Here is a 27,739-nt window from a genome sequence, read left to right on the forward strand (position 1 = left end):
GTTTCTCACAATATTCTGTCTGAACTGCAGATATGGTCACCAAACAAGAAGTCACCCGCCGAGGGATTTGAAGAAACATACAACTCACCATTTCGATTTTGTTCATGTTGCTCCTTTTCTTGATGTTGAAGTTGCTGCTGCCCTATACTAACTGGTGAATGATGTCCCAGGCCATAAGGTATAGGAGACCCGCGCCCATGCGCCTGTAACAGGTTCATATTATATGCCATAGCTGCTTGGTGCGTAATGATTCGAGGGTCAACTGCAAACCTACCCTGATACCCGGTCCACGGTACCTATGTAATTAAAAAAAAAATAGATGCAATAAATGAATGTACATTTAAGGAAAGGCGCAGTGTCAATTACAATTACTATGGCATCATCAGGAAGCACTTCTCCATAGTAGTGGTGATGATGAGGTGATAAAGCATATGTGAGTGATAGGAAAAAAGAGCAACAAGTTCAGGCAAAGACCAAAAAGTTCAGGCAGAGTAGCAACGGTCACAGAGAAGAAGACTTTTGAAGAAGAGTGAGATAAACCAACAATGAGGGCTACATTGGGGAAGAGGGCAATCATGGAAGTGCATCTGACAGGAGATAAGACTTGAAAGCCACTGAAACAAGAAGGCAGGGACCTTCCCTTCTCCTAACTGCAATAAAAGCAGATGAAACTGATTAAATAAAGGAGGTGGGTCAATGCACAGTTACTGCAGATATTCAAGACCAGGTTAGATAATATATTAGTGAAAGATGGACAGAGTAGCCTATGAACTAGATACCATGACCAGGCAGGTCACTCTGTCCACGAAATGCCCCAGTAAAGTCAGTGGGGCTCTGGTGGGCTCAGCAAGCAGTCCACCCACACGTTACACGCTGAAGGACCTAAAAATCTATGTTATGGGACATATTTTAAAAGGCGATGCCTGGGGGGGAGGTCAAGAAGGGACAAAAAAGGGTCACACGCCACTCCCCAGATGCCTGGGGGGGCACATTCAGAAGGGAACAGCAGCAGCGAAAGGAGCAGAACGTGGGGCCGCTGGGTGGCCCCATGCTGTCAGCTCCTCCAACATGGCTGTACTGCCCCCAGTCCGCTCCCAGCCCTTCCACACAGCTGCTTCTCCTAGGGTCTGTACAGCTGGAGGACAGGGCTGGGGTTGACACTGGTAAAGACATGCCAGAGGAGCTGCTGGCATGGGGCCGCCCTCTTTTCACCTGAAATCAGTATCTGGTGCAGCGGGAGGACAGAGCCCCCCCTCCTCCCAGGAAAAGCACGGGGGCCCGGGTTGGGGAGCAGGACGGGGACAAGTCATGTGGGGAGGTCACATGCCCCCCTTTGTGTTCTTCCCATGAGTTGCCCATCTGCTTGAAATAAAATTCACTTCTTGAAAGCGTGAAATCGAGGGTCTTTAAAATACTATGCATTTCGTTCCCTAAAATCTGAAAAGGAAGACATCCCTGGATCAAATTAGTTCAATCTTGCCCTGTGGGGAAGTTTATTAAAAAAGGCGATCCCATGAATAAAAAGAGAATGAAATGAATATCATCAATGCTCAGTGTGACAAACCATCCTTAACTGATGGCAGCAGACAACCTCCCTCATTTTTTACTCTGGATATGAAAGCTGCCCTAAACGATACAAAAAGGCCTTTTGTCTTACATGGCCGCAGTCATTTTATTATATTTTTAATAAATTAATCCCTTCATTATTTGCTTTAAACATAGCATCTTCCAAGTAATTCATTAGATTTTTGCAAATATTTGCCTTTGAAACCTGTACTCCCGAACTTCAGCTGTGGGCTATGTGCTTCCTCCAATTGCGTCTGTGCAATTTCAAATGATCTCCAATATACTTCCTTTTTGAAAGCAGATGTCTTATTAGTATGTGGACCTTCAGACCTAATTATTTAAAAATCCATCCCTGGGGCGGGGGTGGAATATGCTCAAACATACTGATCTTTTCATATTTTTTCTTTTGATTGGAGGTACATAGGAATATATTAGGCCTTAAACTGTAAAACAGAAAAAAAATATTTAAATTATTTTGTTTTGATATTAATAAAAAGTGAGTAAGCATTAGAAAGATACAGCTTCTGGCCTTCTCATTCCATTTAAATTTAACCATCATATGCAGACTTCTGGTAACCTAGTAAAAAGAAAACTTATTTGACCTAATGAATGGAAATCAGTGGTCTTACTATTTAAAAAAGGAGAAGATTGTGTAATCTATAGTTGCCAGATGGTCTGGGCACCCATATTTGAAAGCACAGGTTTATAGCAAACCTCAAAATAGTAGCCATGAATTGGATTTTCATAAAGAACCCACACAACTATTAAAAGTTAACCGTGTGTGAATATTTACAAATGTATAAGAAATTATATGTGCATGCACACATCCTATTCCCAAAGAAACGTTCAGGAGATGTGCACAACTATGTTACTGCACAACATTATTTCTGTAACTACTGTTCTCTCTTCCCCAATTCCCTACCTACTTTTTTCTGCTCTTAATCTTAGATTGCAAGGTTTCCAGGTGAGGGAACATGCTTTTTATTTGTACAGTGAAGTGTCTAGAACACTCTTTGGTGCTACATCAATGTATAATTCTGCAAGTAATTCCTGCAACCTAACAAACTGCAAGCATCAGGTATTCTCATTGTATGCTCAAGTTATAGCTTCTTCTTTGACATCTCAAGGATGATCATTATTTGGTGACATTGTGGGTAAAGTCACTCAGAATTAGTTGCTACATCTAATGGAGAGAGGAGCGGAGGGAATACTGACTCCCATTAAAAAAAAAGTAGGGGGAATCTATTGATATAGCAATGCCAATGTTATCAACAACAGAACCAGGCATGTAATTTCAGCAGCACAGTAATCCTCAAAGGAAAATTAATAGTTCTAATTGATCAGCTGGACAGTTAACTGCTTGTAATTCAATTTTCATATGCTGGTAATATTTTAAGTGCCCAAAGCTGAGGTGAGCTAGAATCATCTTCTATTGCCTCTTGTGTTTTGGTTCAGCAGTACGACAACTTCAAAAGGTGTGCTAGTCATAAAGCAACAAATCTGAGGGAATTAGATGCACTTCTTGTGATGCTCCAGAGAGAAAGATACATCTCCCATTATGCTTATTCCTTCAGGGGACTCTGATGTGCACCTGTGAAGCTTCACAGACGTGGATTTGAAAATCAGATTTACATGCAGAGAATATGAAAGACTAGAAGCATAAACTCTTGGATTTTCAGTCAAATTAGCCACAGTCAGAGGTCCCGTTCAAGTACTCAGCTGTTCAACATTCAGAGACATGGGATTATAGTCCTATCTATTCAAGTCACAAGCTTTAAAGCAAATATTGCTATCATATAGCTCAAAAATGACTTTGCATAGAGCAATGAGAATGTCTGTGGTAAATATTTAGGGTCTGAACCTAATCTTATACCACTTTTACTGTGGTGTAATTCCATTGACTGCAGTGTCTCCTGAATTACAACAGGGAAAGGCAAATCGGAAAATGCCCCTTAGGCCTGGTCTACACTAGAAAATTAGGTTGTCTTTAACTATGTCGCTCAGGGTTGTGAACAGTTTATTAAGCCTACCTAAGTCCCCGTGTAGACAATGCTAGGTCGATGGAAGAATTCTTCCATGGATATAGCTACTGCCTCTCGGGGAGGTGGATTACCTACGTCAACACTGAAGCACTAAGCAATGCACTGCAGCGCTACACCTGCACTGCTGTAGTGTTTCAAGTGCAGACAGGCCCTTACACAAAATGAAGAGAAGCAATTTTGAAGCCCCAAGTACTCAGCAAGCCACATTTTCTTAGCATGCTAAAAGACAAGCAAGCAAACCCATTCTAATTTGGGTATAGTATTATTCAAATTGTGTTGTTTACATGTTATATTTTTCCTTGTATATTTATGGTAATAAAAGTATGATCCATGGCCTTCCAGGTCTGGATTCTGACTGGCTAAATACATACAAAAGATGGATAATATTGTAACTTGGTTTAAAATCCAAGTCACTGAAACAGTGACAGATAAACAGTGAAACAGATAAAACAAACCTGTAAATTATTATCTTAATTAGTGAATGTGGGGAGTTTGGGTGGAGGTTGTATATACAGTACTTTTCTTTTTATCTAAGGAGAAGGCTGGGTAGGTCAATGGTTCAATTAACTAACCTCATACCTTGCAAATCTGAGATCAAAGGCTACCATGATAATATGATCTGTTCTGAAAACCCCAGGGCTATTATGGACCACTATTACTATCCTTTATAAAAGATGAGGACTTTTGAAACTTTACAACAGTTCTCTCTTCACACTTCTACATAGAAGCCACACTGTCACTTCTATTCCTCCGCAATTTCAACTAATGCTTGTGAAACAATATTATTCAGAAAGCTTTCAATAATTGACCATTATATCTCAACTGTTCCTGCATTCTCATAAGAAGAATAATTAATTAATCAGCAGTAATTAATCATGACCATCTTTATTCGATTTCAATATGGGTAAACCTCATATGGCTTAAACATGAAAACCCTTTTAGGCTGTGTGATATTCTTCGTAGGAGCAACATCATTAAGCCCTTGCAGCTTGGTGGTCATCACCATATTCCTAGCTGGGAAAACCCAAGTAAGCATGAAAGAGGCTGGCACACTTTTCACTACCTAGTCTTGTGTTCATTTTATCTATATAATAAAAGAAGAAAATAGGAAAATAAATGCTTACAGGTAAAGGCACAGACATGACCATATTTCCTCCATAGACAGCAGGTACGTAAAGAATACTTGTCCCAGTGTGAGGATCTATCCTTTGAACAGGGCTTGGAGATTTCCCCAGGTTGGGATGAGGTCCAAGAGGAGGAGGAGGAGGAGGAGTATACGCTCTGATAGGATTTCCAATTAGGACAGAAGGATTGGGCTGAACTGAAAAATAAACAAAAAAGAAACACAAAGAGAGGAAAAGAACATGAAGTACTTCAGTGACTTATTTTTTTCCCTTCCAAAAAAGGACCCTTCTTTACAAATTCACCTTTATACAGAAGCATCTGATACAGACAGAGAGAGCATTAATCTAAAACCAATATTCTTTCTATAAGTTTCCCCAGATCCAATAAACAAGCTAAGTTTTAGTGAACTTCTGGGACTAGGAGAAAGCAGAGGAAGAGGGCAGGGAAGAGGAAGAAGCAGGGGGAGTTATTTAAAGGAGACGCTCCCCAGTGAGCACTAGCTATACATTTTTACTTAAAATTTGACATGACCGTTAAGGTGGCCAAATGAACTGTACAAATTGCACGCACTACAACAATACAACCCTGGTTTACTTCTTCACTCTTTTAATAGGGACTAGAAATGCTTTTTAAATTAAAAACAAATACATATAGGTCTGAAGTCACTGTAGACTACCTAGCTAGAATATCATGATTCAGTAAGTTATAACTCTGTGTGGATCCATATATCCAAGTAAGTCCAAACTATGTTATAAAACAGTTAGAGGACCATCATTTTATACCATGATTCCCATGATTCTACACAGCCATTTTGCTAGTGTAGATCGGCTCACACACCCAGGTTATTGTATCCATTCCAAGGTGGTGTATAGCATGGGTTTCAGACACAAATCCTCTTCCACAGGTCAGACCGATGATAGCAACAACTATGTTGCAACAAGGTTGTATCTAAGTTCTAAAGTCAGCATGCAAAGAGCATATAACGAGAACCCAGGAGTTACCTAATGTCTACTTAAAGTATGCTGAGATATCTGCTGAATTCACATAAGGAATAAATGACTTTCAGAGACATACTGGGCCTGATCCTCCCTTAGCACATACACCTGTATAAATCAACATTAACTTCACTGAAGTCAAACTAATAGAAGCATGGGAGAATCAGTCCCAGTTTCTCCAGAGAAACAGTAGACACTTACCAATTCCATCAGTTTGAAAATGGTCATTCTGATTATGATGATGGCCCTTGCCCTTTAATGAAAAAAAAATCATAAATCACTTACTTTTTTTTTACATGTTTAATGCAGACCAAACACAAAGACAGTTCTTTATTTCAACACAGTAATAGTCTAGTAAATTAAATATAATTACAGAGAAGAGGTTGGAAAAAAACAGCAACTCTGCGACTCTTTTCTTGAGTATTTTTACTTGCGCAATTCCACTGGTTCAGTATTGTTCCACCAAGGCCAGTACAAAGTACCATTAGTAAGCACCTCTGTTTCACAGTGCACTCTGCCCATCCTTCCAATTCCCACTGCCATACCTGACTACTAAAAGGGATATATATATATTGCAATATCTGAAATGCTCCCGTTTCTCCCTTTCGCTAAAGGAAAAGATATAGATTTGCTTTATTATTACTGCTTGAAACAGGAACTACAAGCAATTTGATACATGGATTTGAAATGACCAGTTTCACTCTAGCTTGTATAAGTGCCTCTGCCTTTGCACGGTCTTTAAGATCTTGTGATATACATAGTGTTGGGGGACAGGTTCTCTGAGGATCTGATATCTTCTTTCACTTCAAATTAAAATTTTAGAACAGAAACACTTGTCAGGATAAATATTATTATTATTTTGGTTTGCCAGCTTTGACTGAGTACCTTGATAATCTATAAAGAATGGATAAAAGAACAAACTTTTCCATCATCACAGATGTGCAGGGAGAAAGCAAACAGCTGTTACCAACTTAATTATTAACAGCTCCTCTTCATCAACATGTGCACACCTGACACTCACAAACGGGTTTTCAAAAATGTCTAGAGCTTTAGAGCACTCCAAAGGCCCTGGGACCTAAGCTCTAAACAGTAACAACTACCTTCAGACAAAAATTATTTACATAGATTTTAAGGTTTGATACTTGATTTTCAGCTAGTTTGACTCTGTATACATTACATTTACATTTTGCTGAAGGGAACTTTTGATTATGTATTCAAAAGACATGTATAATAAGGGCTAAGGAGCTAATCCTTATTTGTATAATTTGTACGACAAGAGGACTTTTAAAAACAAGAAGGCAGTTACTTACATAGGAAGACTGAAAATAAAGTAAAGAATAAGCAAAAGACCTGTAAAGACTGTAAGAATGTAAAAGGCTGCTAAATGTAAATAACGTACTCAGGCAACCATTTTGGAAACTGACTGGAAAATCCAACGCAATCAATTTAAGCATTGTTCATCAAAGGCTACCTCCAGACTACAAGGTAGGGATGTGAGTATAAAGAGCAGTATAGTGGCACTGGAGGCATGGCTTAGCAGTACTGAGTACCTACTCTCCTGCCGGTTTGTATTCAGCCTCTGCTGCTGCTACCCATGCTACCACAGCTACGCTGCTATTTACACTCTTGCTAGTCTGCATCAAGCTAGCGCAAGTTTTTGTACACAAGCAGGGCAATCACACCCCTACTTCATAGTGTAGACGTAGCCAAAGAGACGGCAGACAGTAGTGCTAACATAATCCCTTTCTTCTACCGCTCAACAGTATGTATCACATTTTATAAGTATTGTAAAAATACTTCCCCATTATATTAGCTGAATGTGTCAAGTCAGAAACATTGTATATTATCGCTCTTGAGATTTTATATGCTGCAGTGAGGGGAGATGCAGTAGAAGTGATGGGCCAGCCAATTGCTGCTAAGTGATGCTGCCAGCGGTGGAGGAGATAAAGCATGGCACCATGCACCCTGAATGATAATCTGAGATCCTTTTAGTCATTTTCTGTTAATCAGTCACCCCACCTTTTGCAATTCATTATCGGTTGCTTGGTCTTTATTCCCCTAGTATCTGCTGCCCAGAAGGGATGATAGAGCAGATCTACAGAAGCCCCAGAACAGCAGATCTTTGGGATGAGTTCACCTCTGCCATGTGTATTTTATATTAGAAAGGGAGGCTACAGTCAGAGCTATCACTCCTACACTTTAAAGAACACTTAGGCATCAACTGAAGAAAGTACCTAAGCACCTGAAGTCAACAGGACAGGCACATGCTCAAAGTTAAGCATGTTCATAAGTTCTGAATAGGATGCTTTTCTGAATCAGGAAATACACTCTCAAATTTAAAATATTTTTTAAAACCTATTGATGGCTGCAAAACTTTACTTGCCCAGTAGATAAGTCTAGGCAGTTTTCCAGAAGTCTGAGCTAATTAATCAGTTGTCTAAGTACAGAGACAGGTGGATCTGACAAACGTTGACCTATGCATAAAACGGATTTAAGGACAGTGTCAGACTGGTCTCTGAATTTCTTATTGTTTTTTGGATTAATATTATTTTTGAAAAGAAAATAATTATTTATTTTTAACAGTTGTGTTTAAGCAAACAAAACCCCAGAAGCTTTTAAAAAGGGCTATTCATATACTAAGAGACCTAATACCAAATCACAATTTGGGCAAGTTTTGTGCCTTACTATCAAACATTCGTTGTTTACACAATTCTATTGCTATATTTATTTATGCTGTCAATTGGTATCACATAGTCTGTTATATGCCCATAAAAGTTCTGCTATACCTAACATACTTGCTATGCTTTGTAGCAATTGCTTTTAGGGATCTTATTTTCAAAATGTGGAAAGGTTGCCTGGTTTGACTAAGATTCTGTATGTAACTGCATCACATGGTGATTTTTTTTTAAATTTACAGTGCAGTTCTACACATGTAATGACTCTGTATAAATGGCACCGTGTAGCTCTCAATGACTTCTGCATTAAATTTACAAGTAAAAAAAAATTTTTTTTTTTTTAATTTCCCCTACTTCCCACAATAGCAAACCAACCCAACCTGAGAGCTGAAAGTCAAGCCAGATTCTTTCTGGTTTGTGCATCATCACCATTAATAAACACAAATCCACTGCCTTCAGTTAGGTTTCATATTTGGCCTAGCACAATTATGTTGATAATGCACATGCCAGTACAGAATCCAGCTAACTCCATATTAGCTGTTTTGGCCTTGAAGGGGTGACACACGTAAAAACTTATTAAAAACTATTAGCCAGGATGGGCAGGGATGCAAAACCGTGCTCTGAAGTGTCCCTAGCCTCTGTTTGCCAGAAGCTGGGAATAGGTGACAGAGGATGGGATCACTTGATAAATTACCTGTTCTGTTCATTTCCTCTGAAGCACCTGGCATTGGCCACTGTAGGAAGACAGGATACTGGGCTAGATGGACCATTGATCTGACCCAGTATGGCTGTTCTTATGTCAAGGAATACATTTTATGCTGAATAAGCACAGGGTCAGACGTAAGAGGGTACCAGTTTTACAGAATCACTTTTCAGCGTAGATCACAGTTAAGCAATAACTCTTGAACTGCACAGATATCCATAAACTCAGCACAGAACAATTCTTGGGGACTAGTCTTCCTATTTCTTCAGTAGTAGAAATACATCAGCATACATCTCAAGCCTCCTCTCCGCTAACAACAATATATGTTATATTTAAAGAGGCCTAACAAGAACAGAACTAATCACGGGCTTTTAAAACTTGAAGGGAAAAAAAGGGAGGTTTATTACTTATTGTAGTTACTTCCTACGTGTGTTCAAGTATTATCTGCTTACTTTACTCCTGTCATCTCAGATGACAACTTGTCAACTATGTTCAGATGGAAGAGCTCTTATTACTGTGATGATGTAGGTGGAAGAAAGATTTTCAGATCTTAGGTTGAAATGAAAGTGCAGGCAGTTTGAAAACTGTATCTTTTGACTTATATATCAAATGTGCTTAGTTTACAAGTCATTGAGAGAGAAAAAAATGAAACTATCTGCCCACAAAAACTCTTTTTTTTTTTACTATAACAATTTATCTGCCTTACAGAAACAGTGATTCTTACTTACTAATACAATGCATGTCAAAAACATTTTCAAATTTTACCAATTAAAATCAAACATAGCAAATCTTTCAACTGTAAATTGCACTCAAGACTGAAGCACCAGTAAAAAATGAAACAGCAATAAGAGCAATTTAAAATGAACGGACCTGAAGTTTTTTATAAACCTAATGCTTTGATGCATTATTAGGAGCTTTAAAAAGCTGCACTTTGTTTCAGAGACCAATGGATCTTGATAAAGTAAATGACCAGTCCCGATTATAAAGACACATTTTGAAAGGATTTCCAAAGTGAAAGCTTTTTTTACTGCACTGACAAATAAAATTAAAAATCAGCAGTGAAAACCAGCATTAATTTGAAAATTCACTTTAACTGTTAACTTGTAATAAAAAATATAAAGTTGCAAAAAATTCTGTTTTTTCCTCACATAAAATGAATTTTTTAACAGGCCTAACAAAGCACATTTTGATTACAACTGCAAACATGGATCAATTAAAACAGTATCTTATTTACTGACATTTTGTGACAACTAAATGTAGAACTTCATATTAGTCTTCATGAGCACAATTAAGAGGGGAACATATTGTTCCCCTCTTAATTGTGGACGGATAGCTCAGTGGTTTGAGCATTGGCCTGCTAAACCCAGGGTTGCGAGTTCAATCCTTGAGGGGGCCACTTAGGGATCTGGGGTAAAATCAGTACTTGGTCCTGCTAGTGAAGGCAGGGGGCTGGACTCGATGACCTTTCAAGGTCCCTTCCAGTTCTAGGAAATAGGATATCTCCATTAATTTAATTTAATATGCTTTAACCATTCATGTACTATCTTCTCTCTTGGGAAGGAGAGAGAAAGTTAGTTTTGTGCGATGGTAAACTTCACCCTTATATCAACCAAGAACATCTTCTAGTTACATCCTTGACAGTAATTAAATTTGGCCTTTTGATGAACAGCAATAATCAGTTAATGCTAAATAAATACTGTATTTCAATAGATTTAAGGCAAGAAGGGACCATTATGATCATCTAATGTGACCGCCTGCAAAACACAGGCCACTGAATTTTTGCACCAAGTCTAAAAATGTGTGGTTATTGTCACACTGGTTCTTTGTTTTCCCCTCACTGGCCTGTCTATATCCACCTGTTGTCTCTTGTCTTAGACTGTAAGCAATTCGGGGTAGGGACTGTCTTTTTGTTCTGTGTTTGTACAACACCTAGCACAATGGAGTCCAGGACTGGGGCTCCTAAGTGCTACGGTAATACAAACAATAAATAAATGAATGAATGAATGGTGGTTGAGCTAGAGCATATCTTTCAGTAAGAGATCCAATCTTGTCCAGTCCAAGCTATTGCTAAATAAATATCACCTTGTAATTAGGTCTAGTGCCTTCTTTTGAAATTGTTAACGGCACCTTCAGCAATTGCATTGACATCTCCGACTGCAAGTCTGTGCATGCGTGGAAGCTATTTTAAAACAACAACTAGCCCAATAAACCTTTTATGTCATTTCTCGACAGATATTTCTACCTTCACTCCCACCTCCTGACAAACTTCATTACCAGTTATGCTTTACCTTGGGTGGTGATTGTTGCTGTTTGTTGGTATTTGCTGAATGCTGCTGTCGCAAAGCCCGAGGGATAAACTCGGGTGCCAGTGGATTCAACACATAGGTTTTCTTTAACTCCAAAGCCTCCAACTGAGCCTTGATCTGTTCAAACGTGATACCGTGGAGGCTCTCATTCTCGTGACACAAGGCAATAAACCTCTCCCAAAATTTCCTAAGGAAAACAGTTTATAAAGAATAAGATTTACCAACTCAGGTTATAGTTAACAGAGGTTTTACACAGCTAAGTAACAGTTTGTATTTTTCCTACATGCCCATCTTACACATCATGCCTCCAATTCTGCAATGAAATCCAGGGGCTAGGCCCATGCATAGCCCCAACCACAAAGTAGGCATACGGGTCTGTTCAGGCAGATCAAACTCCAGCCCTAACCTATGTCATATCATTTCTGATTCCTATACCTATGTCAACATAAAAGCGGAGACTGCACTAACCTGGAAATTTTCTAAAAGACCAAACACACAGTAAAAACACAGAACGACCATTAAAGCTCTACACTTTACACACATTAAACACTATTAAAGCTCAAAAAGCCAAATGCTTTGCAAAGAAGATTAGTATCATTATCCCCATGCAAAGCAGTGACAGAGGCAGAAACTGATCTCAGGTCTTCTGAGTCCCAGTCCAATGTCCCATCAACTAGACTATACTGCCTCCCTTGGAAGAAGGAAGTTGTCACTGACAGGATCAGAATTAGTTTATCCACTAATATCCTGCTTAGTTGAGGCAGCAGTTTCAAACTGCAAAGTGCAGCTGTATTCACAGCCCCAAGCCCTCCCATTCCAAAGAGTCCAACCCCGCGCGGGGGGGGGGGGGGGGGGGGAGAGAGAGAGAAGAGGCAGCATGCCCTACTCCATTAACTGAGGAGGGGGAATAATATGACCCTGAGTTTTTCTTGGTTTTCTTGAAGTAATAATACTAAATACAAATCACACAGTATTTGTCTGGTAGCAATAGTGGGACAAAATATGGAAGGATGGTCTTGCTGTTAGAGCACAGGATGGTGAGTTAGAAGAGCTAACTTCATTTCTTGGCTCTGCCACTGATTCACCACATGACTTTAGGCAAGTAACCTCTTTGATCCTTGGTTTTTCTATCTGAAAAATGGGGTTAAAACTTGCCTACCTCCCAGGTATGTTGTGAGGCTTAATATGTTAGTACATGTAAAGCACTTGAGATCCTTCAATGGCAGGTATAAATGCAAACTGTTCTTATTATAATACTTTGGATGTTTCTCATAGGGGTTTCCAGGTTCATGTAAGAAAAAGGAGTGTATTATTTTCCCCTATAGTGCTGTAATTAGCTTATTTTTTATTAAATCACTCAGTAAATGATCATTTCAATCTGTCATTCCAGTTTCTCAGTATGACTCATGTAGAAGTCTACTCTTTTTTTAAACATATGTGGCAATATCTATTGGTAAAACATTTGATTTTAGGAATTCTATCAACAAATAGTTTTTCTGAAAAGCAAGCAGAACATGGGACAGTCATTTTCCTCTGAAAAAATTTAAATCTGTCATTGTTTAAAAAACACAACACAACAACAACCAGGATCTTATCTCCTTTAATCCAGGAAAAATTATTAAATTCTCTCCTTCAAGCAATGAAGGGTGATGAAAAATAAAAGATCTAGGGGAAAAACTACCTTAGACTTTGAAAAGATGAAAACCCTACGAGGCACATTTAATAATAATCCGTCTCTTTAATTTTCATTTTTTTGGTGAGAGATTAAAGACAACAGGCTGACAATATTTTACACTAGTACATGTCTGCTGACAATCTCAGATTGATTTCTGTACTGGAAGGTGTTGAAAAAAATTGAAGGCCTGTATAATATATTACCATTATTCATAATCAGATTGGGGTGCCTGCTTCTTCCGTTTTTTCCTGAACCTAAGGTAATAAGAACTATAGTCATATGTAGATCTGTAAGTGCTTTACAGAAGATGGGAAATATAATTAATGAGGCCATGCGAATGAGCTAAGAATTATTTTTAAAAATAAAAGACTGCCTTCCTGGGCAAAAATCTGGCTGGCTCTTCCATAGGAGAGAGAGGACAAAACACAAGTGTTTTGTGTAGAGTGCACAAGTGTAGAGTTTTGTGTAGAGTGCACAAGTGTTGTGGTCCCCCAAAACCTGTAAAACTGATATTCTGCAGGTCTACTGCACATTGACCTGCAAAAAGGGTTCAGTGATCAAAGTTCCTTGATCCACCTATGGCCACCGGGCATACAGAGAGGAGTTTAGTGGGTGATCACGTTCAAGGAGCAGAATCTGCCAATTCTGGTCAATAAATGATGAGGTTTCTGTGACGTTGCAGTCTATATAATTTTATAAAAATATGCTAATGAGTGAATATAATGTAACTGGAATATGCTTCATGCAAAAGGTCTCTTGTAAGGTATCATTACAAAGCTTATAATCTACTGAGTGTGGTCATCCTATTTGTATAAATGTACCACTCTTGTACCTGAAACTAGAAATATGAAATATAACTCTGAGGGCCTATTGTAATTATGCAAAGTGTGGGCCCTTAATAGTGGTTTGGATCTTGAGGACTCCCATTAACCAGGACAATTGTCTGCAGATGGGTGTGTTTTACCTGTAAGTCTTCCTGTATACGTGTGTGCTGGCAAGTGGGCAATGAAGTCTTGCAGTGACATGTGATCATGTCACCTGAACTGGAATCCATCTTTAACCTGGTGTCTTTCCATTGAGAAGAAGGGGGTGGGAACCCAGAGAGGGATAAAGGATTCCCGCCTTATGCAAAACACATATAAAGGGGTGGAACAGAACAAAGGGGAGGGAGGAGAGCCATCATGAAAAATCCCCTAGCTACCACCTGAGCTGAAACAAGAGCTGTACCAGGCGAAAGAATTGTGCCCAGGCCTGGAAGTTATCTAGTCTGAGGAAAAAACTTACTGAAGCATCTCTAAAGGTGAGATTATCTGTATTCAGTTTGATTAGACATAGATTTCCACGTTTTATTTTATTTTGCTTGGTGACTTACTTTATTCTGTCTGTTACTACTTGGAACCACTTAAATCCTACTTTCTGTATTTAATAAAATCACTTTTTACTTATTAATTAACTCAGAGTATGTATTAATACCTGGGGGAGCAAGCAACTGTGCATATCTCTCTATCAGTGTTATAGAGGGCGAACAATTTATGAGTATATAAGCTTTATATAGGGTAAAACAGATTTATTTGGATTTAGACCCCACTGGGAGTTGGGCATCTGAGGCCTGGTCCACACTAACCCCCCCACTTCGGACTAAGGTACGCAAATTCAGCTACGTTAATAACGTAGCTGAATTCGAAGTACCTTAGTCCGAACTTACCGCGGGTCCAGACGCTGCAGGCAGGCTCCCCCGTCGATGCCGCGTACTCCTCTCGCTGAGCTGGAGTACCGGCGTCGACGGCAAGCACTTCCGGGATCGATCTGGGATCGATTTATCGCGTCTAGACAAGATGCGATAAATCGATCCCAGAAGATCGATCGCTTACATCCGGACCAGGAAGTAAGTATAGACGTACCCTCAGTGTTAAAAACAGGAACACTTCTGTTAGCTGCGTTCAGGTAAACCTGCAGCTTTGGGGCAAGTAATTCAGACCCTGGGTCTTTGTTGGAGCAGACCGGTGTGTCTGTCTCAGCAAGACAGGGTGCTGGAGTCCTGAGCTGGCAGGGAAAGCAGGGGTAGAAGTAGTCTTGGCACATCAGGTGGCAGCTCCCAAGAGGGTTTCTGTGATCCAACCCGTCACAGTTTCTATAGGGGAATACTGCCTTTTTTGTTCTATATTTGTACAGCACCAAGCATAATGGGGTCCTGGTCCATGACAAGGGCTCCCACATGCTATGGTAATTTAAATAAATAATTATAATAAAAAAATTAGTTCTAAAAGCGACAAATGCTATAGGACAATGTGGAAGTGATGAACCATTGCTCTGCATGCACTGTGGAAGGCAGAGTATCTGGCACAGGAATGGAAGCAGCATAGATAAATCCCATTATCTCTGGAATTTTCAAGAAGAGAGGAGCAGTCCAAGAGTGAAAATCTAGCCATATTGAAGTTCATGGCAAAACTCGGGTTGACTTCAATGAGGTCAGGATTTCACCCCACATAGGTAAAGATGCAGGGGGGGAAATAGCAATGCTCCATTTAGCTCCAGTGGAATCAACATTCCAGATGCTGGCTGAGCTTTTGCTACTGATATATTTCTCCATGCCCATATATGACATTGTGGAAGCAGAGAAAGAATTGACAGGAAGGGGATTGCAATGCATGACAGTTTGTTAGCAAGAGTCAGGCTAACTGTAACCCTAATAACACGAGATTTGTAGAAGCGAGGATTGTGTGAGGCGAGTGAGAAAGAACTGTGTGAGAAGTTGTTGCGACCTTGTGTAGATAATGTGCAGACAATATGGAATGTAGACTAAGAGTCTACATAAGTGAGAAAAACAAGATATCAGAATGACCTATGTATAAACAAAATGCAGCTGTTGCTTTTCATTATCTGTAACAAAAGGTATAAATGCTTGCTGTAATTGTTTACCTGTTGAGAGACCTGCCTAGGAGGGGGAGACCCTGTGTCCTAGTGCACTCTCTCCCTCTATGCAATTGATAGAGAGAGAATAAAGCATCTGACTTTGCTGTAGCCAAACAAAGAGTGAGAACTGTGTTATTCTCCGACAACATGAAGCTATTTTATCAGAGCTAGGAGTCAAGGCTTTACAATACTCAGGCATCCTAGATATTTCAGAATATTTCTTGAGCAATTTTATTAGAAAATGAGTAATCAAGCTTGTTGATTAATGGGGTGACACACTGTGTATTTGCAGATGGATAGTTTTTCCCCACACAGTGTCAAACACCTTTTGCTTTAAATTTTATAATTACCCTAGTATTGATGACAGAATGAACGAAAAGATTAATGCTACTTTTAAAAATAACTCTGCTCACTGTCTAGAAGAGCCAGAGATGGAGAATTATTTGCTATGTCTCTTATGACACAAAATACACATTTATTTAAACCCTTTTCATTTCATTTAGCCTGTTCAGAATGACAAAGCATGAAAATAAATTAGGCAAGTCATGCACAATGAACATTATTTCTCACGTCGTACTTCACCAAGTTTAGGGACTGTTTTGAAGTATCGGACCAGAAGTGCTGGCAACTGTAACATAGGAAACATACTCCATTTGCTACCCCTTGTCTCCTTCTGCACTTGGTCTTTTAAGGAAACAGGACAGGCAATCAGTCTAGTTCCAGGTGGCAAGTTCACCCAGCCTATGGGAACGGAGATCCTAAGGAGAGACGCCACTGGTTGACCAGTGTCGTTCGTAGGCGAATCTGAGGGAGGGCAAATGTCTCTCTTGAAAGACTGCAGGAATAGTTACTAAGGGTGGGTCTACGCTACAAATTTACAGTGGCGCAGCTGCACCACTATAGCATGTCTGGTGAAGACGCTCTAAGCCAATGGGAGAGAGCTCTCCCATCAGCTTAATAATTCTACCTCCACAAAGAGGCGCTAGTACTGCCTACACAGGGGTTTAATGCCAGTATAACCTACATTGCTCAGGGGTGTGGATTTTTCACACCCTGAGTGCCATAGTTATATCGAAGTATGTATGTACTGTAGACCGAGCCGCACACACATAAGAATTTAAAATAGCCATTCTAATGCCAATCTTTCGCAGTGATTTCATGTAAATGAGAAGTGCTCTTTTAAATTTCACTATATAGATGGCCCATTTTCTGCATGAGCATCAAGTCATTTGACTGTAAGGCAAACACATTTTGCAAGTTTTTAAGTGAGAATTAAACAACAATATGGAAATATTTCACTGGGATGCTATAATGACAGAGCGCTCTGTGATTAATCAATGCAGTCATCAAACCTACCGCAAAGCACTAGGACTCCACTGAGGCCCATGCACTTTTCTTTAAAATGCCCCAAGCAGTCTCTCTACACATGGAACACTTGTACTGGGGTGTAAGAACAGAAAATAAAACACTGCCATCTCTGCTTTGCAGTTGCTCCTGAGTTTAAAGGGAGTGTCTGCCAAACAGCCCTGTCTAGTCTGCCTGTAACATACAGAAATGCAATGATTACCCAGGGCATACTTCACATAGCTCTCTACAACTATAGCTACAAATTCCTGACTCACTTTGACAGGCATTAGAATATTTATAAAATTCAAGAACTCTCTAAACTTTTTTTGAGGTCTGTTTTTCTGCACAAAATGTCACTTCTTCCAGACTTCTGAACTTCTCTTGTGCTAAAAAAGAACTCTCTCTCTCTCTCTCTCTCAATAGCAGAGTGCCCAAGCCCTACAGCAGGAGTTTCAAAAAGTAAATATTCAGTTATTCAGTGAAACAAGACAATGGCATATTAAAAGCAATGCTCAAGATACATCTTCTTGATAAAGCTCCCACACATTGCTTACTTCTTACTTAAAGAACTTTTTGTTGTGTAAGTTTTGCAGAGAACATACGTAACAGCTGTTGGTCTTGGAAAGGCAGACTGGACCATTAGCTGTCAAAACTGCAATTTAATGGAGACCCAGCCTAAATTGTCTTAAGTTTCAGACCCTTTAAAGGGTCCGATTTCTAAAATTGTGTTAAGACAGAGTGTTCCTCTGGTGAGGTATCTCAAGTTGGGCACCTAAAAATAATCAGAGACCGAAAAACACTAATTACTTACGAAAATTTGAGCCATAATACTTTGCTATCAGGGCTCAAAGGGGTCAGAATTTGGGTCTCAAGGTCATTCTCAGTACCCTGAACTAACAGAAGCTGGAGAATGTATGGATGAACTGTGTGCATCACTTAGAAAGGATGACTCTTGAGCCAACCAGCAGGCCACATAATGGTCTGTGGTACTAATGGATCTGAGAGCCTTGCCCCCTTACTGGGCAAATCCAGTGTGTCCCAACAGACCATAGTGGGGCAGAGGAGTATCTGAAACAGACCAATTTCCTTAAGTGTGATGACCAGCATCTTTTCCAATACACCAAGGGATAGAACCAGGGACCTCCAGAGTTGAAAGCATGAATTGTCTCTGCAGCTTGAGCTAGAAAACCAAGCCCTGTAGTTGGGAGGTGTAACAAACTCACATAATCTGTGGCTCAAGTACGGAGGGGTATGCGTAACAAATGCTGACCAGTGAGTTACATAAGCAGGCATGTTCAAAAATGCAAGCAAGCAACATGGATGGTAAAAATAAAACACACAAAAATCTTTTTGATTTTAACAACCTGTTAGCAGCAATAAAGAAAAGGTTATTTTGATGCTGTCCCTTTAAATAAGTATTTAAATTCAAATTATATTTTAATAAATGTAGTGGATAAAGCTTTGGTTTCCATTTTCTAAATAAAAGGTGTCTGGGCTTCTCTGAACATCTCCATGAACATCAGAAGCGTTGTAATAGAGAGACACTGCTCAAGAAAGTGAAGTCAATGTAAAGGGACAAATGACTTACACACACACACACACACACACACACACACTTTTGCTGCATTTTTATTGCACAGTCAGTGCAGCATTTCTTCTGTTTCAGAAACAAGCTTAAGGCTCTATCTCTGATCATCTTAACATTTCACCCCTTCCATAGAAAGAGAACCCTTTGAAGATGAAGTCCTTTATATCCTTAAAATGATTGTTTAAATCTCCTACCATTTTTCACCTTTCCTCATTCATGTCTTCAGGAAGTTCATTTATTTGGCTCCCATTTGGCTTATTCTAGGTTTACAGAGAATAGCTAAACAACAGCTTTGTGCTTTCCACTTTCATATGACTGCCATGATGTTTCACAAAAACAAAAGTTAAGTAATAAATCCATGCTATTTTTCAATGCCCAAATTTACTTGCAGTATTTATATTGACATGCAATGTTATAATAAGCACCTTAAAAACAGCTGAAAATGAAATGTAGGGTCTGGAGCTATTAGTATCAAGTACAAATTACAGAATTAGCAAATACAACAAGAATGCTTTGTCAATTACCCTTTATTACATAGAGAAACGCAGGCTCTTTAGTAAGTAAACAGCTACACTGTGATTTTGGATGACACATTAAGAACTAAAGATGGGTCGACCCTGAGTGAACACTAAAGATCCTGTGGCACTTTTCGTATGAGTAGAGGCCCTTGCATACAGTTTTCCCTCCCCTACTATCTCACTCTTCATCAGCTGGTTACCCTCACTACACCTTTGCATTGTCTTTTCTTCAATTTGAAAGTCCGTATCAGGCTCTGCCAATGCCGCATTTCAGTTTCCCCTACTTAAGAACATTTCAAAGGAGCAGAGTCCTAAAAGAAGATACTGTTTTCAACCACACTGAAGTCATTTCTTTGTTGGGCAGAGAAGTACCTTAACTTGGCATTTTGCCTTTTGGTGATTATATCTCTGCTACCTTCATGTTCAATTCGGAGATTTTGTACTTACAAGAAAAGGAAAAGAAAAAGAAAAAAGAAAAATTGCCATGTGCTTAATAATGCTAGTATCCCGTTTAGACTCTGAAGTTCACCAAGATAGATGAAAGGTGACTTCTCACCTTTACTGGTGTTATTGATTGTTTGGAAACACAAAACGTGCCACCGTAAATCCAACTATTGAAAAAACAAAACACAACACATCCTTTTACATCACCTGATTTACACTACTAGAAACTACACTATTACAAATCATTTCCACTTAAAAAAATCAACAATTCCCTCCATTAGCAATCTTCCAAGATAACACAATCAAACAACACTATCAGTTCAGAATCTACACTATATACAATAAACTGTTTCAATATAACACCAACTCAATCTTGCCAACAATCAGAAAACATCAATTTCTAAGCACTCTGCATGGCTGGAGTTAAGAATTGCATGTTTAGTATAGTTGGTGATGGAAATGGATGGCATAATATGGACAAGGTGAAACCATGGTTGTAGATTGCAAGGGATGAATGAGAACTTAATTAGTGTCTTTCTGGCTTTTTACCGATGGTGTGGCATCATCTGAGCAATTTTAACTGATTTGTTTAGGGGATTTAGTGGATTTGTTTTGTTTAGTGGCATATATATAAAATGGTGTAAAAAATTATATATGCTTCTCCAATTAAATTTGTTTAAATGCAACTCATTTGCCTTTGGAGCCTAAAAAGCAGACCAATTTTACTTAATCCATAGATTGTACTCAAATGTATAATATTCACTAGCACTTCTGCTACCACTGTTTAGCCAAAGAACACATATACTGTACCTGCATCTTCCAATGGAACATAAAGCAATTGGGTCTCCCACCACAGCTACCAGGGACTGTGCTCTTGTAATGGCAGTGTTGAGAAGTTTATAATTGGACAGAAAACCATAATCCAAGTCCTCTGTTGAATCCTCCAATAATTGCTCCTTCCTTTTGATCGGTGTTTGCTTGTGTTTGCACGTATGCCGTGTTCGTACTGTGCTGAGAAACAAAACTCTAAACTGCTTTCCTAAAGAAAGGAGAGATGAAAGTTTGAGATAATTTTCAGATATAATGCAACCAAATGACAACATTTGCTAGACATATTTCACAACCTGACATTTTACATGTAAGTAATTCTAGAAAGTCATTAGTTACTCTTCATGTAAAGAGCTTTGTGCAAGAATAATAAGAGTTTAACATTTTAAAATGCATTATAAAGAACACTTTTCATTGCAAGAGCAATTTGTCCTTTTAAAATCCTTGTTTTCCATGCCAGCTTTAAGCACTCCAGAAATTTTTAACGTTCTGAACACCTCTGCAAAGTTTCTGTTCAGCCAGTAATAGGCGTGGTACCAATTTACACTAAAGGCTACATCTTATAAAAATCAGGCTGTTCCACAGGAAAAAATGCACATCATTTCAGCCATTTCTGTTTCACAGCTCAGCAAATAAAAATGCCATAAAAGTCACACGAATACAAATTTCTACCTATGTGAAATTAATAAGATTTATGCTGTTCTTTCCTGCTAAGCTATCTGAGTTTGCCAATTGCTACCCTGCAGACGCTTGTCTGCTCTTTGTCTATTTAAAACACGATCCTGCAAAGGAACGTGCCCACGCAGAATCTTGCTGTTGTCAGCGGGACACCATGTGGGAATAGGAGTCCAAGAGTATGGATTCCTTTGCAGGACCAGGGCCTTGGATTGCAAACACTCTGGTTTCTTTATGGATCTTGTCTGTCTCCATAATTGTTTGCAAAGTGCCTAGCACATTGCTGGAGCTACATAAAGAAATTAAAAGTAAGGTCTTTTTTCTCCTCCATTTACACAAAAAGTCAAATTAATTTTGAAAAATATTTCACAAACCACGTATTTATTGCTTTGGGTATTCTATGATGGAATAATATCCAATGAGCACGTGCACTAGTCAGATCCTGTCACGCCAACATTACTGACTGTATATTATTATATCTACTCTTTTTACTCAGAGTCAAGATTATTTTCACTGCTTTTCCTATATGTTATTCCTTTGTTTAAATTGCTATTACTATCGTACTCTAATTATAATGTTCAATCAAAGACATTTTGAGTGTGAAATCTGGGGATCACCATTAAAAAGCTTACTGTAAAAAGCCTCCTATATCACTTGTTATAAAATTACATAGATTGGAAAATTACGTACAGAATTAGGACCGCATTTCACAATCTTATCTTTGTTAGCAGATCCTTAAGACACATAACCGCTACTTACCCTGAACATTTAGCACTCTTTCTACACTGACATCAGATAATCTCTTTTTTCGAAGTTCTGCCCGAATTCGGAACACTTGATCAGCATATGGTGTTACAACCCCTATACTGCCATCATCCAATTTTCCCCAAGCTACCGGCCATTTTCTTCTCAATTCTTCAACACGTTCTACTATTTCAAATACCTTTAAAAGAGAATAATAAAACCTCAGTCAAAAATATTGTTAAGAGTTTATTTGCTTAGTCCAGTATCATTCCTTTATATAAAAACAGAAGTGGAATTTTAAAGCTGTACAGATTTTACAGGCAAAATATTATATAAAACCTTCTTAGTAAACACAAAACCCTGCTATTGTATTTCATAATAATGTTTCAAAACACTATAGCTTACACATTATCAATAATATTTGGGGTCATTACTCTGGAACACAGTAAAAAATTCCTATTAAGACAAATGCTTCCTATGAAAAAATAATCTTTAAGGCCCTGATCCAGCAAACCACTTAATCATATGCTTAACTATAACTAGTAAAATACTTAAAGTTAGGCTCATGCTAAACTTTGGAGCATCAGGACCTTCTATATCTAGATACGTCAGCAAAATACATGTATTTTTATGGGATTTTTTTATTTTTACTTTCTGTTTGTACATTTCATGTAACATTTTGGAATCTAAAGAAAAAGGACATACACACAAACAAGTATACTGAAAGCTCCTCTGTCACATAAGACTGCACCTGCCTCTGCTATCAATCAATTCAACTGAGGAAAGCATACTGTATGTCACTGAAGAAGACTGATAGTAATGGAGAATCCAGTAAAGAACTTCAGTGGGTATATGAATAAACTGTAAATAAACCCTTTTCTCCTTCCATAGCAGGTGTGCATTTTTGAGAGTAGAAATACACTAGGAAACCCAGTCTATATTTGTTTTTCAGCCCCATGTGGCCTGCCGGCTCTCTGCAGGCTACTAGACAAAAGCTCCATGGACCTCTGATTGGGAATCACCGGGTTAGATATAAAGGTTGGCCAGTGCTCTTCACTTTGGGAAGTTTCAAGGAAATCTTTGTAACCTTGCCTTAACCAAACAAAGCTACTTTATCATGAGGAGGAAGCAAGAGAATTGGAGATGTCTTTATTAATTATTACTAATCTGAGGCAACAAAACTGAATCTGAGGTTTATCTTGCTCCCAATAAAATAAGTGGCAAAATTCTTACTGATTTCAAACTGAGCAGAATCAGACTCTTAATAAAAGAGGATCGTTTTCAGAGTTAAAATGGGAAATTTCAGGGGTCTGGGGATTACTCAAAATAAATTAAAAACGATAAAATGTCTGATGATAACGATTACTTATTATTTGCATTATGGCAGCTTGCTAGAGGCCCCCGAGACTGGAATTCCATTATGCTAGAGCTGTAGACACACATACTGAGGCAGTCCTTGCCCACAGAACTCAGTCTACACAGCAAGACAGAAGGGTGGGAGGGCAAACAGAGGCACAGAGATTGGAAGTGACTTGACCATGGTCAAGTAAGACGGTAAGTGGCAGAACCAGGAATAGAATCCAGACCTCCTGACTCCCAGCCCAGAGCCTTATCTACTAGATCATGCTGCCTCCTCAACAGTTAGGAGCCAATTCTCTCCCCAAACACAATTTTAGTTCTAGATGTTTATAGGTTCTCTGATAACTCAAGCTAGGGAGATGCATACACTGAAAGCAGTAAACTTGTAAAGCAGCTACACAAATGTCTGCTGTGAAATGCTGTTTGAAGTTAACATTGCAAAACCCTTTCTCCAACCCCTATTTTTCTTAAAAACGTTCCAAGTTATTCTAAAGCAATTTTTAAATTTCTTTCTATTTTCAACTTCTATTTTAATTTATTTATATCAGCATTTATAAAACATGTGCTCTGGGCACATTCACATCTTTAAAAATTTATCATCAAAAATTCATAACATGCTGTCAACCATTGGCAGCAAATAGACAATTCCCAAATTAATTACCAGCCATCACCAGCAAGAGGAGGAAACGAAGAATTCCATCCCTACTCCTCTTTTAGATTTGGTGCATCTTTCATTAACACCCTTACTCAGACAAAGGCCTGGGTAAAAAGGTGGGCTTTGAGAACCGACAATAAGAGCTAGTCAATCACTAGAAACTGGCCATCTACAATTCCAAGTGAACTGATGATAGATTCGGTACCTATCAGGATCATGCCTAAAAACTGCTTTTAAAAAACGATCTTGATGACACAAAACAGACCAGTTCTCAGTTCCACTCCTCATCATCAAAATGATCTCCTGCTAGGAGGAGACAGCAAAGACAACAGCCCCTACTGAGAGACACTGGGAGAAGATAGTGACACAGTGACAAGTATTTCTAAAACACATTGTAAAACCTTTTTTAATATCTATATTCTCATTCAATAAACATTTACTTAGCTACCCAAGGGATGAGAACTGATCAATGGAATTTTCCTATAGAGCATCAAGCTCATTCTCTTAATGGCAACATAACAGAATCTACACCGTAAGAATTACAAGTATTCTAGATTCTCTTCACTGCCCACCCAGTAATCTTTAGAGGGGTTGTTAAAAATAATTCAGCCTGTTTCCAGTATTTACATTAATTAGCCTTCAAATCTGTAGGCCAGGATTTTAACTGTCTGCGGAGAAATATTTTCTGAACGTTTAAACTGATATAAGTTGCAATGGGCACATACCATAAAATAAAAAAATGCAGTCACTCTTACATGAGATTACAAAACAGAAATGACAAGAAAAGGACTTGCAGAAACAGGACCATCCTAGTGAGAAATGTACCACACAAACTAAAAACTACGGGCCAGATCCTAGAGTGGTATAAGTTAGCAAAGCTCCATTAATATATTCCACACTAATTTACACCAGCTGAGGATGTGGCCCTGTGATATTTTTCAATAAAAACGAGTATTTTATGTAACTTCTTGATAATTAACAGCTGCAACAGATTACCTAGAAAGGGGTAAATTCCCCATTGGTTGGAGTATTTAAATCCAGAATGGATGTCTTTCTAAACGAGATGCTTAAGGCCTGGTCTACACTTACCCCCCAATTCGAACTAAGGTACGCAACTTCAGCTACGTGAATAAGCGAGGGTGGCACACAAGGAGCTTGTGGGGTGGAATGGAGGAATGCAAGGAGCTCCTCGTGTGGGCAATGTGACCCTCCAGTAAACATATTCAAAGTTTGCACACTTTTTGTCAACAGGTATCAAAGTTGTTTGTACTGTTACACCTGAGCTTCTGGTTTGCTCGACAAATGGACAGACAAAAACATAAAGCAGATCCACCCAACCTAGTTAGCAAAGATAAAAGTTGCAACCATAGCCAGGAATAGTTTATTTTAAATATTCCACATTTTAGGAGTGAAGTAAATATATGTTGGTGGTATTTGTGCAGGGCTTGGCTACAGACAGTGAAAATACTTTAACTGCAATTCTTCCAAGCTTCATAGTTCCTAAATTCTCTAATAATTTAAAAAGTCTATTCTGTTGCCAAAACACACTCGAATAGATATACTAGATCTGTAAAAACTATTCTAATCCCTTTGCAGCTTTATTCAGCTACCAAGTAAAATTCTTCTTAAAACTCACTGCTTCTGGATATATGCTTAGAATTATGACCAATAATAAAAACTGGAAGTATATTTTTCAATTCTGAAACCCTTATGCTTTTCGTAAAAATGATATAAGCTTATACACTCCTATAATGCCTGCAGACACCATTGTAACACTGAATGTGCTAATACAAATGTGGGAATTTTTTTTAATCAGCAAAAGCTAACAGTAATAATGCTCCCTCATTGTTTGAACCCTTCTTGTCAGTATTAAGCAGCTTTTGTCCTTTATTCTTGCCTGCAGATTACTAATGACTCCATTTTCATTCAGTGACTGAACTGGAAGGCAGTGAAGATATTTTAAGATCTTTCACAACCTTTTTCATTTATGAAGAAGAGATACAGGTACATTAATGAGAGAAGTCAGTAGCCTTCGGTTTCTTTGTTCAGTGATGTGTCCTGAAGTCACTGGTGTTTAGTGTTCAGCCGCATTATCAGGAGCTTTCAGCAGATCTCTTACTAACAAACAACGTCAAAAAAAATGTAGCACAACTATGTTAAAAATTGCCCATCAGATTAAATGCACCGTGGTTAACAGATAGACGTATAATGCAACTATTATAGTGCTTGCTTTGTAATGAACAGTGTTGCTAAACTACAAATCAGCTTCAGTTATAATCCTCGGTCTTCACTTTCTCATAAATTTAAGACAATATTTCCTTTGGAGCTGAAATTTTCTATGTTTAGTTTCAGAAAATGGGTCATTTTGTTGTTGTTAAAAGTTTAAGGAAAATATGTTCAACCATTTTTAGTAGAAAGGAGCCTAAACAACAAAATTTGAATAGGGATTCAAAGTTTGTGGGTGTCAGGATTTGGGGTTTAGGTCAAGCCCCTAGGTAACACTACATTTGGGAGAGGGAAATCCCACTGTTTCTACTAGCAGTAATATTTTAACATGGTCACTGAAAGAGGGATGAGTTTTGAATGTGTGTGAATAACAGTTGTTCTGGAGAACAGCAACTGTCATATGTGAAAAAAACTATAGATTGAAAAATCACTTCTGAGCATGCTCATTAGGGGCCTGATCCCAAAGCCTGTTTAGGTCCATGGGAATCTTTCCAAACACTTCAATGGGCTTTCATCAGACCTTTGATCTCTAGCTAAGAGGAAGAATGGCCCAGTAGTAGGGCCATAACCTAGAACTTAGGAGACTCAGGTTCAAGTCCCTGCTCTGTCATAGACTTCCTGCATGACCTTGGACAAGTCACTTAGCCTCTCTGTGCTCAGTTCCTGAGAGGCCGAAATGGGAATAATAATATTTCCCTACTTCAGAGGGTGTTGCGGAGTGCTTTGAGATCTACTGCTTGAAAATGCTTTATAAAGTTAGGTATTATTATTATTATCTACTGAAACAATTTGCATAAACCAGACTGAACATTTCATTCAAACACAAAACATGATCCTTTAAAAGGAATAAAACATTGTTAGCATTAGGAACAGGAGGAAATCACAGGAGTGAAAAGAAGTGTGGATCGCACAACCAGAGACTGTAAACAATTCAGCAACTGTCTGAAAATTGCAAGCTTTATTTTAAATTGTAAAAAGAATTCCTATCTTTCAGTTGCTAAGATTCAGCCATCACAATATCATAGAAACTATCGGGCAAGTAATTCTGAGTAATGAAAAAGCCTGAGTAAACTGTAAGCAGCTTGCAGCCAATTTGCAAAGAGAAAAAGAAGCTAACTCCATTGAAATAGTCATTATAAATCATGGCCATGATTCTGCAAGCTTTTCATGTGGGTGGAGCCCAGCGGAGTGCCACTGACTGAAGCGGGGGTCTATGCAGTTGTAGAGGTGGTGCAGCTTGAAGGGTTGTAGTGTATTTGCTTAGCTCTACATTCCATATTCAAGTTGTGCAAGATACTACCAGTTCTATGAAGGCTGAGATAATCTATGCCATCTATCTATATCAAGCACTAAAG

The 27,739-nt window shown here is 38.7% G+C and overlaps 1 protein-coding gene across 2 annotated transcripts in view; it reads right to left on the bottom strand.

The window, feature by feature from the left end:
* HELZ (helicase with zinc finger) overlaps nt 1-27,739 on the bottom strand; it is a 140,357-nt gene that overhangs the window by 25,140 nt on the left and 87,478 nt on the right. For both annotated transcript variants that reach the window (XM_026654401.1, XM_026654400.1), the window contains exons 20-25: nt 22,160-22,343; nt 20,708-20,936; nt 11,395-11,599; nt 5,930-5,981; nt 4,733-4,929; nt 89-296 (exon numbers count right to left, since the gene is read on the bottom strand). In XM_026654401.1, the coding sequence (XP_026510186.1) occupies nt 89-296; nt 4,733-4,929; nt 5,930-5,981; nt 11,395-11,599; nt 20,708-20,936; nt 22,160-22,343 (1,075 nt within the window). The remainder of the gene's footprint in view (nt 1-88; nt 297-4,732; nt 4,930-5,929; nt 5,982-11,394; nt 11,600-20,707; nt 20,937-22,159; nt 22,344-27,739) is intronic.

Source organism: Terrapene carolina, unplaced genomic scaffold (assembly GCF_002925995.2).
Source record: "Terrapene carolina triunguis isolate 2854851 unplaced genomic scaffold, T_m_triunguis-2.0 Scaffold192, whole genome shotgun sequence".
In the NCBI taxonomy this organism is placed as follows: domain Eukaryota; kingdom Metazoa; phylum Chordata; order Testudines; family Emydidae; genus Terrapene; species Terrapene triunguis.